This window comes from Dendrobates tinctorius, unplaced genomic scaffold (genome assembly GCF_039654945.1).
Source record: "Dendrobates tinctorius isolate UK_male_01 unplaced genomic scaffold, ASM3965494v1 ptg000018l, whole genome shotgun sequence".
In the NCBI taxonomy this organism is placed as follows: Eukaryota; Metazoa; Chordata; class Amphibia; order Anura; family Dendrobatidae; genus Dendrobates; species Dendrobates tinctorius.
The window spans coordinates 17,368,997-17,384,344 of NW_027361686.1; the positions used below are offsets into that span (position 1 = coordinate 17,368,997).

The 15,348-nt window shown below is 44.8% G+C and overlaps 1 protein-coding gene across 9 annotated transcripts in view; it reads left to right on the forward strand.

Annotated features, from left to right (window-relative positions):
- Nucleotides 1-15,348, forward strand: part of LOC141082564 (epsin-1-like) — a 141,678-nt gene that overhangs the window by 104,220 nt on the left and 22,110 nt on the right. For all 9 annotated transcript variants that reach the window (XM_073566512.1, XM_073566515.1, XM_073566518.1 and 6 more), the window contains one exon: nucleotides 6,051-6,137. In XM_073566512.1, the coding sequence (XP_073422613.1) occupies nucleotides 6,051-6,137 (87 nt within the window). The remainder of the gene's footprint in view (nucleotides 1-6,050; nucleotides 6,138-15,348) is intronic.

A 15,348-nucleotide genomic window follows, 5' to 3' on the forward strand; every position in this document is an offset into this window, starting at 1 on the left:
TGGCTGTGATGGAGCAGTGGGCTGGCTGTGATGGAGCAGTGGGCTGGCTGTGATGGAGCAGTGGGCTGGCTGTGATGGAGCAGTGGGCTGGCTGTGATGGAGCAGTGGGCTGGCTGTGATGGAGCAGTGGGCTGGCTGTGATGGAGCAGTGGGCTGGCTGTGATGGGGCAGTGGGCTGGCTGTGATGGAGCAGTGGGCTGGCTGTGATGGGGCAGTGGGCTGACTGTGATGGAGCAGTGGGCTGGCTGTGATGGGGCTGTCTGTCTGTGATGGAGCAGGGGGCTGTCTGTGATGGAGCAGGGGGCTGGCTGTCTGATGGAGCAGTGGACTGGCTGACTGTGATGGAGCAGTGGGCTGGCTGTGATGGAGCAGTGGGCTGGCTGTGATGGAGCAGCTGGCTGGCTGTGATGGAGCAGTGGGCTGGCTGGCTGTGATGGAGCAGTGGGCTGGCTGACTGTGATGGAGCAGTGAGCTGACTGTGATGGAGCCGGGGGCTGGCTGGCTGTGATGGAGCCGGGGGCTGGCTGGCTGTGATGGAGCCGGGGGCTGGCTGGCTGTGATGGAGCCGGAGGCTGGCTGACTGTGATGGAGCCGGGGGCTGGCTGACTCTGATGGAGCCGGGGGCTGGCTGACTCTGATGGAGCCGGGGAGCTGGCTGGCTGTCTGTGTTGGAGCAGTGGGGCTGACTGTACTGGCTGACGGAGCGGTGGGCTGGCTGTACTGTCTGTGATGGAGCATGGGGCTGACTGCACTGTCTGTGATGGAGCAGGGGGGTCTGGCTGACTGTGATGGAGCAGGGGGGCTGGCTGACTGTGATGGAGCTGTGGGCTGACAGAGCAGTGGGGCTGACTGTACTGTCTGTGATGGAGCAGTGGGCTGGCTGACTGTAATGGAGCAGTGGGCTGGCTGACTGTGATGGAGTAGGGGGCTGTCTGTGATGGAGCAGTGGGCTGGCTGACTGATGGAGAAGTGGGCTGGCTGTCTGTGATGGAGCAGTGGGCTGGCTGTCTGTGATGGAGCAGTGGGGCTGACTGTACTGGCTGACTGATGGAGCAGTGGGCTGGCTGTACTGTCTGTGATGGAGCAGGGGGCTGACTGCACTGTCTGATGGAGCAGGGGGGTCTGGCTGACTGTGATGGAGAAGGGGGGCTGGCTGTACTGTCTGTGATGGAGCAGTGGGCTGGCTGACTGTACTGTCTGTGATGGAGCAGTGGGCTGGCTGACTGTACTGTCTGTGATGGAGCAGTGGGCTGGCTGACTGTTCTGGCTGTGATGGAGCAGGGGGCTGGCTGTGATGGAGCAGGGGGGCTGGCTGTGATGGAGCAGGGGGGCTGGCTGACTGTGATGGAGCAGTGGGCTGTCTGTGATGGAGCCGTGGGGCTGGCTGACCATGTACTTACCATGATGGAGCAGGGGGCTGGCTGGCTTTGGTGGAGCAGGGGGCTGGCTGACCATGTACTAGTTACCATGATGGAGCAGCTGGCTGTGATGGAGCAGGGGGCTGGCTGACCATGTACTTACCATGATAGAGCAGGGGGCTGGCTAGCCATGTACTTACCATGATGGAGCAGTGGGCTGGCTGACTGTGATGGAGCAGGGGGCTGACTGTGATGGAGCAGGGGGCTGGCTGACCCTGTACTTACCATGATGGAGCAGGGGGCTGGCTGGCCATGTACTTACCATGATGGAGCAAGGGGCTGGCTGGCCATGTACTTACCATGATGGAGCAGGGGGCTGGCTGGCTTTGGTGGAGTAGGGGGCTGGCTGACCATGTACTAGTTACCATGATGGAGCAGCTGGCTGGCTGTGATGGAGCAGGGGTCTGGCTGACTGTGATGGAGCAGGGGGCTGGCTGACCATGTACTTACCATGATAGAGCAGGGGGCTGGCTGGCCATGTACTTACCATGATGGAGCAGTGGGCTGGCTGACTGTGATGGAGCAGGGGGCTGACTGTGATGGAGCAGGGGGCTGGCTGACCATGTACTTACCATGATGGAGCAGGGGGCTGGCTGGCCATGTACTTACCATGATGGAGCAGGGGGCTGGCTGACCATGTACTTACCATGATGGAGCAGGGGGCAGGCTTTAATTTCCATCTCTAAGGATATTAGTAAGTTTTATGCATTTCTATTTTAAACAAATCCAAAGATATTTTCCTAGCTGGGCTGCTGTAGTGCGGTCCTTAATGTGTCTTTCACTATGAGGGTTTTTTATACTAGTCATTTCTCAGCACTAACACGTTATTTCCAGTAGTATTACTAGGTAACTAATGTGATCATTTCCTTTGCATTCATGCTTCTCCCTTTACAATATAACATTGAATTCAAACCTTTAAAAAAAATGATTTACTGAAGTAATCTTGAAATTTGTGCTTTTAAATTTTGGTTTCTTTATTCTGGAAGAATTGGTATTGAAATGTAAGTATGTGAGTGTATGATCTACCCCAGTGCACAAGGGTCGGCAGGTAAGAAGCCTGGATGGTGTTGAAGGGCAGCTTCCATCATAAGTGCTCGTATGTATCCCTGCTAGGAATAGATCCATTTATTGTGCCGCTTTGAAATCAAATGTTAGCAAGTTTCCTGCTCTGGTTCTGGAAGTTCTCCCTTCTTATAAAAGGACTGTTCTTGTGTTGGTGGTAAATGATGTGCATGATCGTGACTCCCTCTGTCCACTGAACACAACTAGAAGGACACTGTAAGGACAGATATTGGTGCTTGTCCTCCGAGCCCAGTTGTATGGCATGCATTACTGTTGATTGATCCCATCATTGTCTGTGTCCTGGCACAAAGCAATGGGTATATAGTGTATTTTATCCAGCTACTATGCGCTCTTATACTAAAAGTGTTCACAGCAAAGACACTATCTTCTTCTGTCTTGGAAAATGGTTGCACATTTCTTTGTGTCCAGGTAATGTACAATTTCAGTTGCTTCACCTGTCATTAGATGCCATTAATGATATTTTCTCCAGTGATCACATTTAAACCAGGTTCACGGTGTTGTGCCGGGCTGCAAAAAAAGCATGCGTTTTACCACAAGGCACCCAAGGCTTGCAATGTGATTTTTACAGATGAAACATGTTAAAAATGTTTTGCCTGTTAAAATTGTGAGCGTCAGTATCGCAAATTGTGAGCTCTGCATTGTGCTAGGCCATTCTCTAGGCATTGGACCAGGCCCTGCGCTAGGCCCTGCACCAGGCCATGCTCCAGGCCTTGCTCTTGGCCCTGTATCAGGCCATGCTCTTGGCCCTGCGCTAGGCCCTGTATCAGGCCATGCTCTAGACCTTGCTCTTGGCCCTGCGCTAGGCCCTGTATCAGGCTATGCTCTAGGCCTTGCTATTGGCCCTGTGCTAGGTCCTGTATCAGGCTATGCTCTAGGCCTTGCTCTTGGCCCTGCGCTAGGCCCTGTATCAGGCCATGCTCTAGGCCTTGCTCTTGGCCCTGCGCTAGGCCCTGTATCAGGCCATGCTCTAGGCCTTGCTCTTGGCCCTGCGCTAGGCCCTGTATCAGGCCATGCTCTAGGCCTTGCTCTTGGCCCTGCGCTAGACCCTGTATCAGGCAATGCTTTAGGCCTTGCTCATGGCCCTGCGCTAGGCCCTGTATCAGGCCTTGCTCTTGGCCCTGCGCTAGGCCCTGTATCAGGCCTTGCTCTTGGCCCTGTATCAGGCCATGCTCTAGGCCTTGCTCTTGGCCCTGCGCTAGGCCCTGTATCAGGCTATGCTCTGGGCCTTGCTCTTGGCCCTGCGCTAGGCCCTGTATCAGGCCATGCTCTAGGCCTTGCTCTTGGCCCTGCGCTAGGCCCTGCACTAGGTCTGTATCAGGCCATGCTCTAGGCATTGCTCTTGGCCCTGCGCTAGGCCCTGTATCAGGCCTTGCTCTTGGCCCTGCGCTAGGCCCTGTATCAGGCCATGCTCTAGTCCTTGCTCTTGGCCCTGCGCTAGGCCCTGTATCAGGCTATGCTCTGGGCCTTGCTCTTGGCCCTGCGCTAGGCCCTGTATCAGGCCATGCTCTAGGCCTTGCTCTTGGCCCTGCGCTAGGCCCTGCACTAGGTCCTGTATCAGGCCATGCTCTAGGCATTGCTCTTGGCCCTACGCTAGGCCCTGTATCAGGCCTTGCTCTTGGCCCTGCGCTAGGCCCTGTATCAGGCCATGCTCTAGTCCTTGCTCTTGGCCCTGCGCTAGGCCCTGTATCAGGCCATGCTCTGGGCCTTGCTCTTGGCCCTGCGCTAGGCCTTGTATCAGGCCATGCTCTAGGCCTTGCTCTTGGCCTTGCTCTTGGCCCTGCTCTAGGCCCTGCACTAGGTCCTGTATCAGGCCATGCTCTAGGCATTGCTCTTGGCCCTGCGCTAGGCCCTGTATCAGGCCATGCTCTGGGCCTTGCTCTTGGCCCTGCGCTAGGCCTTGTATCAGGCCATGCTCTAGGCCTTGCTCTTGGCCTTGCTCTTGGCCCTGCGCTAGGCCCTGCACTAGGTCCTGTATCAGGCCATGCTCTAGGCATTGCTCTTGGCCCTGCGCTAGGCCCTGTATCAGGCCATGCTCTAGGCATTGCTCTTGGCCCTGTTACTAGGCATCATTCTGGTGTCTGTTCTTCCAGAGCTTTTGTTAGGTCATTGAGTTTGTTACCCATCTTTTCTACTCCTTTTATCTGTTAACGCAGCAATCTTACTGGATGTAATGAGTCAAGATTCATCACCTCTATTGACACGCTGGACATAAATTCAGTTGTGTGCAATGTTTGATCTTGACTCATGAGTTTCCCATTTTGGAGATCTGTTTTCATCACTTTCTATATATTCCTGGCCTAATGCTACCATCATGGGCCGTCCTAGAGGACAGCATGTATTGTACAGGTCACAGGCCTGCTTGGTGTTCCATATTGTAAAGCCGATTGTTCTCGGCACAACACTGAAAGAGCCCCCGTCGGCAGAAGGCTCCATCAGATCCCCAAACCTTCTGCACTGAGGCCAAAGTTACATTTCCAATGTTGCCACAAGTGTTTCCCTAACGACATGATGAGAGGATGAATTCTGACACACAACCACTTTCTGCACTTTTACCCTCTAGAATCTCCTGAATTTCCAGTTTCTGCTAAGTTGAGCGTTTCTTCTCTGAATTGCCCTTATTCGTAGATTCCTGGCAGTATAGACTGTATTCATGTTACAGGTACATGGTGTACCCCAGCAGAGTTACTAGTGCGCCTTTAGTTTTCATAGGTGCAGAGTCTCAAAATGAAAAAGTTTTCACAGCAACAGACATGCCCCCTTTTTAGTAAGGGGGGTTTATCTTTATAATTTGTGTCATATCCTGGTACCCCTGCCTGTAGAGAAAATGGGTTCATTTGCTGATTTTTAACCATTTTATTATTAAAGTCAAATGAGCAGTGGCTGCACATGGATGTGGCCTTTTCTGCTAAAGACTGAGCGTCCCAGAAAGAGCGGTTCTGCTGCAGATATTGGGTGAAATTTGAATGGGTTGCAGTGCATGAAATCTGCTGCGTGGCCTGCAATCACATAGACTTTGTGGTTTAGCACCAAAAATCCGTGTCCATCAAGGGAATCATACCATATCACTAATGGGGGCTTTCACTGTGATTTTAATAGGCAGCTGCATGTAGATGATATAGAAATATTGAGATGCGCTGTCCTAAATATGACTGTCCAGCACTCTCCCTGGAGCGTACGATAAAGCATTGTCCAGTCTTCGTTAAAAAGTGTTGACCTGATGGCACAAGCCCAGCACAGGTGAAGGTTTGGCTTTGGTAGGAAGTCATTATTACTTCCTTCTTGTGGCACTTGCTGATTTGTGCGTCTTTAGCATTTGGTTCTGTGTCAGAAATGATCTATATCCCATGGAATCTTCTAAGTAGGATTGCTGCATCCTCTCTCACCGAAACATCATGATCTAACTACATCTCCATATCGTCATAAACTGCTAATGCCCTTGTTTTTATAATTCACCCTATTATCCTCCTTTTAATTTAGATTATCAATGGTTTTCTTTTAATTTAGATTATCAATGGTTTTCTGACATTGATAATTTCGTTTTATGATTAGGAGGAGCGGATCAGGAGAGGAGATGACCTCAGACTGCAAATGGCCATTGAGGAAAGCCGGAAAGAAGCACCATCAAAACAAGAAGAGGTAAAGTATCTCTCTTGTTTTTTCACCATAACATTTTTCTCATTCATAGACTCAGGCTATGTGCACATATTGCGGAATTGCCACGGAAATTTCCGTGGCATTTCCGCAACTCCCTGCCACGGGAAATATGGTAGAATTCTGCATGCGTAATTCCCGCATATTTCCCGCTAAAAGCTAGCGTTTTGCAAGCGTATTTGGCTTGCAGAATGCTAGCGTTTTCCAAGCGATCTGTAGCATCATTTGGAAAACTGATTAACAGGTTGGTCACACTAGTCAAACATGGTGTTTGACTAGTGTGACCAACTTTTTACTATGAGGCTTCCTATGCAGCATCAATAGTAAAAAGATAAAGTTAAAAATAATAAAAAATGGTGATCTTCTCACCTTCCGGCGTCCCATGCAGCGTTCCCAGGCCTCAGTGATGCTCCCTGCGTCTTCCGGTCCCAGTGATGCCTTACGTCAATGACCTTTGATGACGTAGCGGTCTCGCGGAACATTGGATTCCTATGTGTGCGGAATTCCCGCGATTGCGCACAAAGAATGAGCATGCTGTGAAACACGGCAAAAACGCATAAAATCCGCAGGAATTCCGGACGTGTGCACACATCCTTAAGGTTGTGAGAAGACACAAGTCCATTGACATCCACCTATAGCCTAACATGCGGAGTTACAGGAAGACCAAAAACCCCATGAGACAGCTGCAAATTGTCCCAAATTAGGGGGAAAATGCCTTCCCAACTCCATATACAAGTTCCCTGGATCAATGTACACCTTATTCTATGTGTGGGCGCAGTAGTCTACCGAATGCATGCGCTCCATCTGGCAGGAGGAGCTGCTTTTAATCCCCTCATTTTTCCTTTGTCGGTTGAACTTCTCACGGTATTAAGGGGAGAAACGCGTTGGATGGTGTTTTCTGCTTAGACTAAGATAAGTGACTTCTCCGTCCTCCCCCGTTCTCAGTCATACTCGCCCTACTGTGCCATCGCTGAACGTCCCTGCATCCTCCATTGTCCTAGGGCTAGCAGCTTCTTCCTGTGTCAAGCGGTCATGTGGTACCGCTCATTAAGGTAATGAATATGGATGCCACACTTATGGGAATGGAGTTGCGTCCATATTCATTACCTTAATGAGCGGTACCATGTGACCGCTCAACATAGTAAGAAGCTGCCTGCCCTGGGACAACAGAGGATGCAGGAACGTTCAGTGATGGCACAGGAGGGGTGAGTATGATGTCCCAGCCCCCGGCTCCTGACGCCGCTCCCCCTCCCTTGCTGGTTTCTGCACAATGACTCGTGTATAAGCCGAGGGGGCATTTTAGCACGAAAAGTGCTGAAAATCTCGGCTTATACACGAGTATATACAGTATATGAATATATATACTGCTCAAAGAAATAAAGGGAACACAGACAGCCTGTTGCAAATGGAATAGTGTTCCCTTTATTTTTTTTAAGCAATATATATTCCTGATTACCTATTCTTTTGTATGTTTGTCACACTTAAATGTTTCAGCTCACCAGACAAATTTAAATATTAGATAACTATAACACAAAATGCAGTTTTTAAATAAAGGTGTTGCTCCCTCACCCCTCTTAAAACACAAATGAACAGTGGTTTATCACATCTTTGGAAAGCTGAGTTCAAATTCCCTAGCCACACGCAGGCCTGATTACTGTCACTCCTGTCAAGAAATCACTTAACTAGGACCTGCCTGCAAAAGTAAATAGACTAAAATATCCTCAAAAGCTAGACATCATGCCGTTATCCAAAGAAATTCTGGAACAAATGAGAAACAAAGTAATTGAGATCTATGAGTCTGGAAAAGGTTATAAAGCCATTTCTCAAGTTTTGGGACCCCAGCAAACCACCTCAAGAGCTGTTTTCCACAAATGGTGAAAACATAGAACAGTGGTGAACCTTCCAAGGAGTGGCCAGCTGAACAAAATTACCCCAAGAGCCCTGCGATAACTCATCCAAAAATCACAAAAAGAGCCTACAACAACATCCAAAGAACTATATCTTGACTTCAGCAAAGCATTTGACAAAGTATCTCACACGATCCTTATTGAAAAAAATGACAGCTTGGGCTTGTTACTAATAAGTCATGTCAGACTAACTTAATTTCCCTCTATGACAGAATCACTGACTGGGTGGATCAAGGAAATGCTGTAGATATAGTATGTCTTGACGAAGCATTTGACAAAGTATCTCACACCATCCTTATTGAAAAAATGACTAAGTATGGAATGGACAAGGCAACTGTTAGGTGAATTCATAAATGGCTTAGTGGTCGTAAATGGCTGCACATCCAGTTGGAAGAATGATTCAAGTGAGGTACCACAGGGTTCTGTCCTTGGCCCTGTATTGTTAAAAATCTTTATCAATGATTTAAATGAAGGAAGTGAGGGTACACTGATTAAATTTGCTGATGACACAAAGCTTGGAGGGATTGCGAATACTAGAGAAGAGAGAGAGGATTCAAAAAGATATAAATAAACTGGATCATTGGGCAGCAACTAACAGAATGGTTTTTAATAGGGAAAAATGCAAAGTACTACATTTCGGCAACAAAAATGAAAAAAGCATATACAGAATGGGAGGAATAGGGCTAAGCAGCAGCACATGTGAAAAAGACTCGGGTATACTAATAGATCATAAGCTAAATATGAGTCAACAGTGTGATGCAGCAGCAAAAAAGGCAAATGCAATTCTGTGATGTATTAACAGAAGCATACAGTTTAGATCACGTGAAGTCGTTATTCCCCTCTACTCCTTTTTGGTCAGACCTCATCTGGAATATTGTGTCCAGTTTTGGGCACCACATTTTAAAAAAGACATCAACAAACTGGAGCAAGTTCAGAGAAGAGCGACCAGAATGGTGACCGGTCTGCAAACCATGCCCTATGAGGAACGGTTGCAGGATTTGGGAATGTTTAGCTTGCAAAAAAGACTGAGAGGAGACATAATAGCTGTCTACAAATATCTCAAGGACTGTCACATTGTAGAAGGATCATCTTTATTCTCATTTGCACAAGGAAAGACTAGAAGCAATGGGATGAAACTGAATGGGAGGAGACGCAGATTAGATATTAAAAAAAACTTTTTTACAATTAGGGTGATCAATGAGTGGAACAGGCTGCCACGAGAGGTGGGGTATTTTTTTGTCATATAGGCCCCCCAATGTCACTTCAAATGGGAGGTGGTCCCTAAAAAAAAAAAAAAAAAAAAATGGTTTTGAAAATTTTGTTCTAAAAATGAGAAATCGCTGCTCAACCCTTAACTTCCTTACAAAAAAAATTGTTTCCAAAATTGTGCTGATGTAAACAAGTGTTAAATGTTATTTGTTAATTATTTTGTGTCACACAATTCTGATTTAAGGGCATAAAAATTAGAAGTTTGAAAATTGTGACATTTTTAACCTTTTTGCCAAATATCCATTTTTTTCACAAACGAAAGTCATATCAAAGAAATTTTGCCACTATCATAAATTAAATTATGTCATGAGAAAATGCTCTCATAATCACTGGGATCCATTAAAGCGTTCCAGAGTTATTACCTCATAAAGTGATCAGAATTGTAAAAATCGGCCTGGTCAAGAAGGTGAAAACAGGCTTTGGAGTCATATCGCACAAAATAGTTAATAAATAACATTTCCCACATGTCTACTTTACATCAGCACAATTTTGGAAACATATTTTTTTTTTTTTTTTTTTGTTAGGACGTTATAAGGGTTAAAAGTTGACCAGCGATTTCTCATTTTTCCAACAAAATTTACAACACCATTTTTTAGGAACCACATCATATTTGAAGTGACTTTGAGGGTCTAAAGAAAGTACCCAAAAGTGACACCATTCTAAAAACTGCACCCCTCAAGATGCTGAAAACCACATTCAAGAGGTTTATTAACCCTTCAGGTGCTTCACAGGAACTGACACAATGTGGAAAGAAAAAATTAACTTTTTTTTTTTTTTTTTTTTTTTTACACAAAATACTCTAGGCCCAAACATTTTTATTTTCACATGGTTAACAGGAGAAAATGGACCATAAAAATTGTTGTGCAATTTCTCCTGAGTATGCTGATCCTCCATTTGTGGGGGAAATCTGTTTGGGCACACAGCAGATCTCAGAAGGGAAGGAGCACCTTTTGAGTTTTTGAATGTAAAATTTGCTGGAATAATTAGGTGATGCCATATCACGTTTGGAGAGCCCCTGATGTGCCTAAATAGGGGAAACCCCCCCACAAGTGACCTCATTTTGGAAACCACACCTCTGAAGCATTTTGTTCATGGGCATAGTGAACATTTTGAACCCACATGTACGATACAGAATTTGATAACATTAGGTTGTCATATTTCATACGTCGTCATTAGTGTTGAGCACAAGTGCCCTGTACTCTAGTTTGCATCGGGTGCTTGGTATGCACCGAATATCGCAAGTGCTTGAGTGACATTCTAGAGTCCCTGCCCAGCATATATTGCAGCTGTTGATCTTCCAAAAAAACCATTCAGGGAGTCACAATTTTCTGTGCATACCCGTGCATCTGATGCATTTGCACTTATGACTCCACCACAAGAAAGGCTAGTTTCACACTTGCTTTTTTTTGCAGTGCGTTTTTCCCGCAAAAAAACGCATTGAAAAAACGCATACAAACGCATACAGATGCTGCGTTTTTTTCAAGCATTTTTATGAGCATGCATGAAAAAAACGCAGCGTTTTTATGCGTTTGTATGCGTTTGTATGCGTTTTTAGTGCGTTTTTACCGCGTTTGCGTTTTTTTTCCAACATTAGGTGGCCCCTCACACTAACCCAAACCATGACTTTACTAACCCTAACCCTTAACCAAACCATACCCTGACCCTAACCCTGACCCTAACCCTTAACCAAACCATACCCTGATCCTAACCCTGACCCTAACCCTTAACCAAACCATACCCTGATCCTAACCCTGACCCTAACCCTGACCCTAACCCTTAACCAAACCATACCCTGATCCTAACCCTAACCCTAAACCCCCTTAACTAACCCTAACTCTAACCCAAACCCCTAAATTCCATTGTCTAAACTAATGGTAAAAAAAAAACCGCATGTGCAAAAAAACGCATACATAAGCATGCCAATGCGCACATATGCTCACCATAGACTTATAATGGGTGTCTTGCTGTAAAAAAAACGCATTGCGCGCGCATGTGTTTTTTTGAGGCAAGTCGGACGCCCAAAAAATGCAACAGGTTGCATTTTGTGCGCCCGAGCGCATACCGCAAAAAAACGCATGCGCGGAAAAACGCGTACAAACGCATGTGTATGCGCACATAAGCGCATCCCATGCAAAGTATAGGAAAAAAAAACGCATGCGCTATTTAGCGCTAAAATACCGCGAAAAAAAACGCAAGTGTGAAACCAGCCAAAGAGAGAGGGCAAAAATGCATGGCAGAGTTCCAATCATATTGTCATCATATTATTTTTTTTTTTGTTTTCACTTTTGAACTTCTAACTCCAACCCTAACTAACCCCAACTGCAAAAATGGAAAAAAATGTTAATATATGTTTTTAACATTTTTATCTAACTAACGGGTGACAAAAGGGATATGATATACTTTTTTTTCTTTTGATCACTGTAATAGGGTATGTCACAGTGACCAAAAGGAACCAATAGCAAAATCCTGCCCTGATCATGTTCTCTAGGGCCTCCGCTACCCCCAGTAGCTGAAACCCCGGAGGTTTTCTTTCTCCGGGGGGATGCTACAGCCTTATTCCTGATCGCTGTTTTAAAACAGCAATGAGGGAATAAAGCCCCTTAACGGCCTCCGTTTTAATGTATCGATGGTCGTTAAGGGGTTAAAAACTGCATTTTGTGATTACTTGTGTTATCTTTGTCTAGTAGTGAAATTTGTTTGGTGATCTGAAACATTTAAGTGTGACACACATGCAAAAGAATAGGAAACCAGGAAGGGGGAAACACTTTTTCACACAAATGTATGTATATGTATGTACTTCCTCTATGCATGCTTGTCTGTATGTATGTGCTCTGCATATCCGTATGTGTTCTGTGTATACATATGTGTATGTATACCTGTATCTGCTCTGTGGATACATGTGTGTATGTGTTCTGTGTATACATATGTGTATGTATACCTGTATGTGCTCTGTGGATACATGTGTGTATGTGTTCTGTGTGTACATATGTGTATGTATACCTGTATCTGCTCTGTGGATACATGTGTGTATGTGTTCTGTGTATACATATGTGTATGTATACCTGTATCTGCTCTGTGGATACATGTATGTATGTGTTCTGTGTATACATATGTGTATGTATACCTGTATCTGCTCTGTGGATACATGTGTGTATGTGTTCTTTGTATACATGTGTGTATGTATACCTGTATCTGCTCTGTGGATACATGTGTGTATGTGTTCTTTGTATACATATGTCTATGTGTACCTGTATCTGCTCTGTGGATACATGTGTGTATGTGTTCTGTGTATACATATGTCTATGTGTACCTGTATCTGCTCTGTGGATACATGTGTGTATGTGTTATGTGTATACATATGTCTATGTGTACCTGTATCTGCTCTGTGGATACATGTGTGAATGTGTTCTGTGTATACATATGTGTATGTATACCTGTATCTGCTCTGTGGATACATGTGTATGTGTTCTGTGTATACATATGTGTATGTATACCTGTATCTGCTCTGTGGATACATGTGTGTATGTGTTCTGTGTATACATATGTGTATGTATACCTGTATCTGCTCTGTGGATACATGTGTGTATGTGTTCTGTGTATACATATGTGTATGTATACCTGTATCTGCTCTGTGGATACATGTGTGTATGTGTTCTGTGTATACATATGTCTATGTATACCTGTATCTGCTCTGTGGATACATGTGTGTATGTGTTCTGTGTATACATATCTGTATGTATACCTGTATCTGCTCTGTGGATACATGTGTATGTGTTCTGTGTATACATATGTGTATGTATACCTGTATCTGCTCTGTGGATACATGTGTGTATGTGTTCTGTGTATACATATGTGTATGTATACCTGTATCTGCTCTGTGGATACATGTGTGTATGTGTTCTGTGTATACATATGTGTATGTATACCTGTATCTGCTCTGTGGATACATGTGTGTATGTGTTCTGTGTATACATATGTGTATGTATACCTGTATCTGCTCTGTGGATACATGTGTGTATGTGTTCTGTGTATACATATGTGTATGTATACCTGTATCTGCTCTGTGGATACATGTGTGTATGTGTTCTGTGTATACATATGTGTATGTATACCTGTATCTGCTCTGTGGATACATGTGTGTATGTGTTCTGTGTATACATATGTGTATGTATACCTGTATCTGCTCTGTGGATACATGTGTGTATGTGTTCTGTGTATACATATGTGTATGTATACCTGTATCTGCTCTGTGGATACATGTGTGTATGTGTTCTGTGTATACATATGTGTATGTATACCTGTATCTGCTCTGTGGATACATGTGTGTATGTGTTCTGTGTATACATATGTGTATGTATACCTGTATCTGCTCTGTGGATACATGTGTATGTGTTCTGTGTATACATATGTGTATGTATACCTGTATCTGCTCTGTGGATACATGTATATGTGTTCTGTGTATACATATGTGTATATATACCTGTATCTGCTCTGTGGATACATGTGTATGTGTTCTGTGTATACATATGTGTATGTATACCTGTATCTGCTCTGTGGATACATGTGTATGTGTTCTGTGTATACATATGTCTATGTATACCTGTATCTGCTCTGTGGATACATGTGCGTCACATGCTGCATGTTCATCGATATATAAATCCCAGTTGCACAGACGAGAGTTCATAGGTGTCAACATGTCAATTGCCCAACAAACAAGCAAAATTTGTCGGGTGATTGGATTCTTTATGGTGGAACAAAAATCATTGTTTTCAGCAGCACATCACCCCTGGTAAACTGCAAATGTACTGCTGATGGCATGATACTGTATGGGGAAAGATTTATCTACTAGTGAGCGTTCTACGACCTTCATTGTTCGTTGACCTGTATAAAGAGGCTGGGAAACAAGCGCCGAGCGACTTCAGTATTGTTGATCGCACTCGTTTAATAGCCTGAAGAAAGCCCATATAACTACAACCAAAATATTTGAGTGTAATGGTGCAATATGTCAGCATTTAGAGCCCCAATTTTAAACTTCTGCCCAGGACCCCACTTTGTCTAAAACGGGCCCTGACCTGTTCTTCCCTCCACCGATCTCTTCCGATAACCCCTTTAAATCCTGCAGTATTTTGGTGTATGCCAACCTATCACTGAGCTAGATATTAACCCGTTACACATTTTTTTCCCATAGCCCTATTATTCTCATTTTATGTACCAACTAGTGATAAGCGAGCGTGCGCGGATAAGGTTTGGTGTGCTCTAATATGTTTGAGTCGCCGTGGCTGCATGTCTCGTAGCTGTTTGACAGATGCAACACATGCATGGATTGTCTAACAAACAGGTAATCCCTGCACGTGTGTTAGCTGTCGAACCGAATATATGAGCCCCCCCAGCTGCTCAGATAACACCAGAGCATGCTTAGATAACATGTTATCCGAGCATGTTCGCTCATCACTAGTAGAGAAGAAAGTGTTTAGTAATTGTTTTTTCCCCACATCATCTTCCACCATTTCATCCAGATTATTTTTGAGGGGAGCAATACTGTCATTTTTTTTCTTTTTCATTTAGAGTATTTTTGTATTGTTTTACTTTGTTTGGCAATGAGCCTCTCTGTCTAAATCCTTGCTGCCTTGGTTTGGTTATTTTTTATTCTTGCTTTAATGCTCCAACCTTTTCTTTGTCATACAGCTCTATGTAGCCATAGTGGTTTCCTCCTATTTCTAGCATGTTCATTCCCATAGGATCTATATTGCGCACAGGCCCTATTCAGGATGCTTATAACGGTGTCCTATTTTCTTTTTGTACTTTTATTTTTAGGACATTTTTCTTAGTTTAAGGCAAAATTATTACTATTATTTATTTATATAGCGCCATTAATTCCATGGTGCTGTACATGAGAAGGGGCGTTACATACAAAGTTACAGATATCATTAACAGTAAACAAATTTACAAAAGATGAGCATCTCTTAGCTGATGGAAAAGACCCCTTTTTTGTATCCCCTCTACTATATATCTTAACTCCT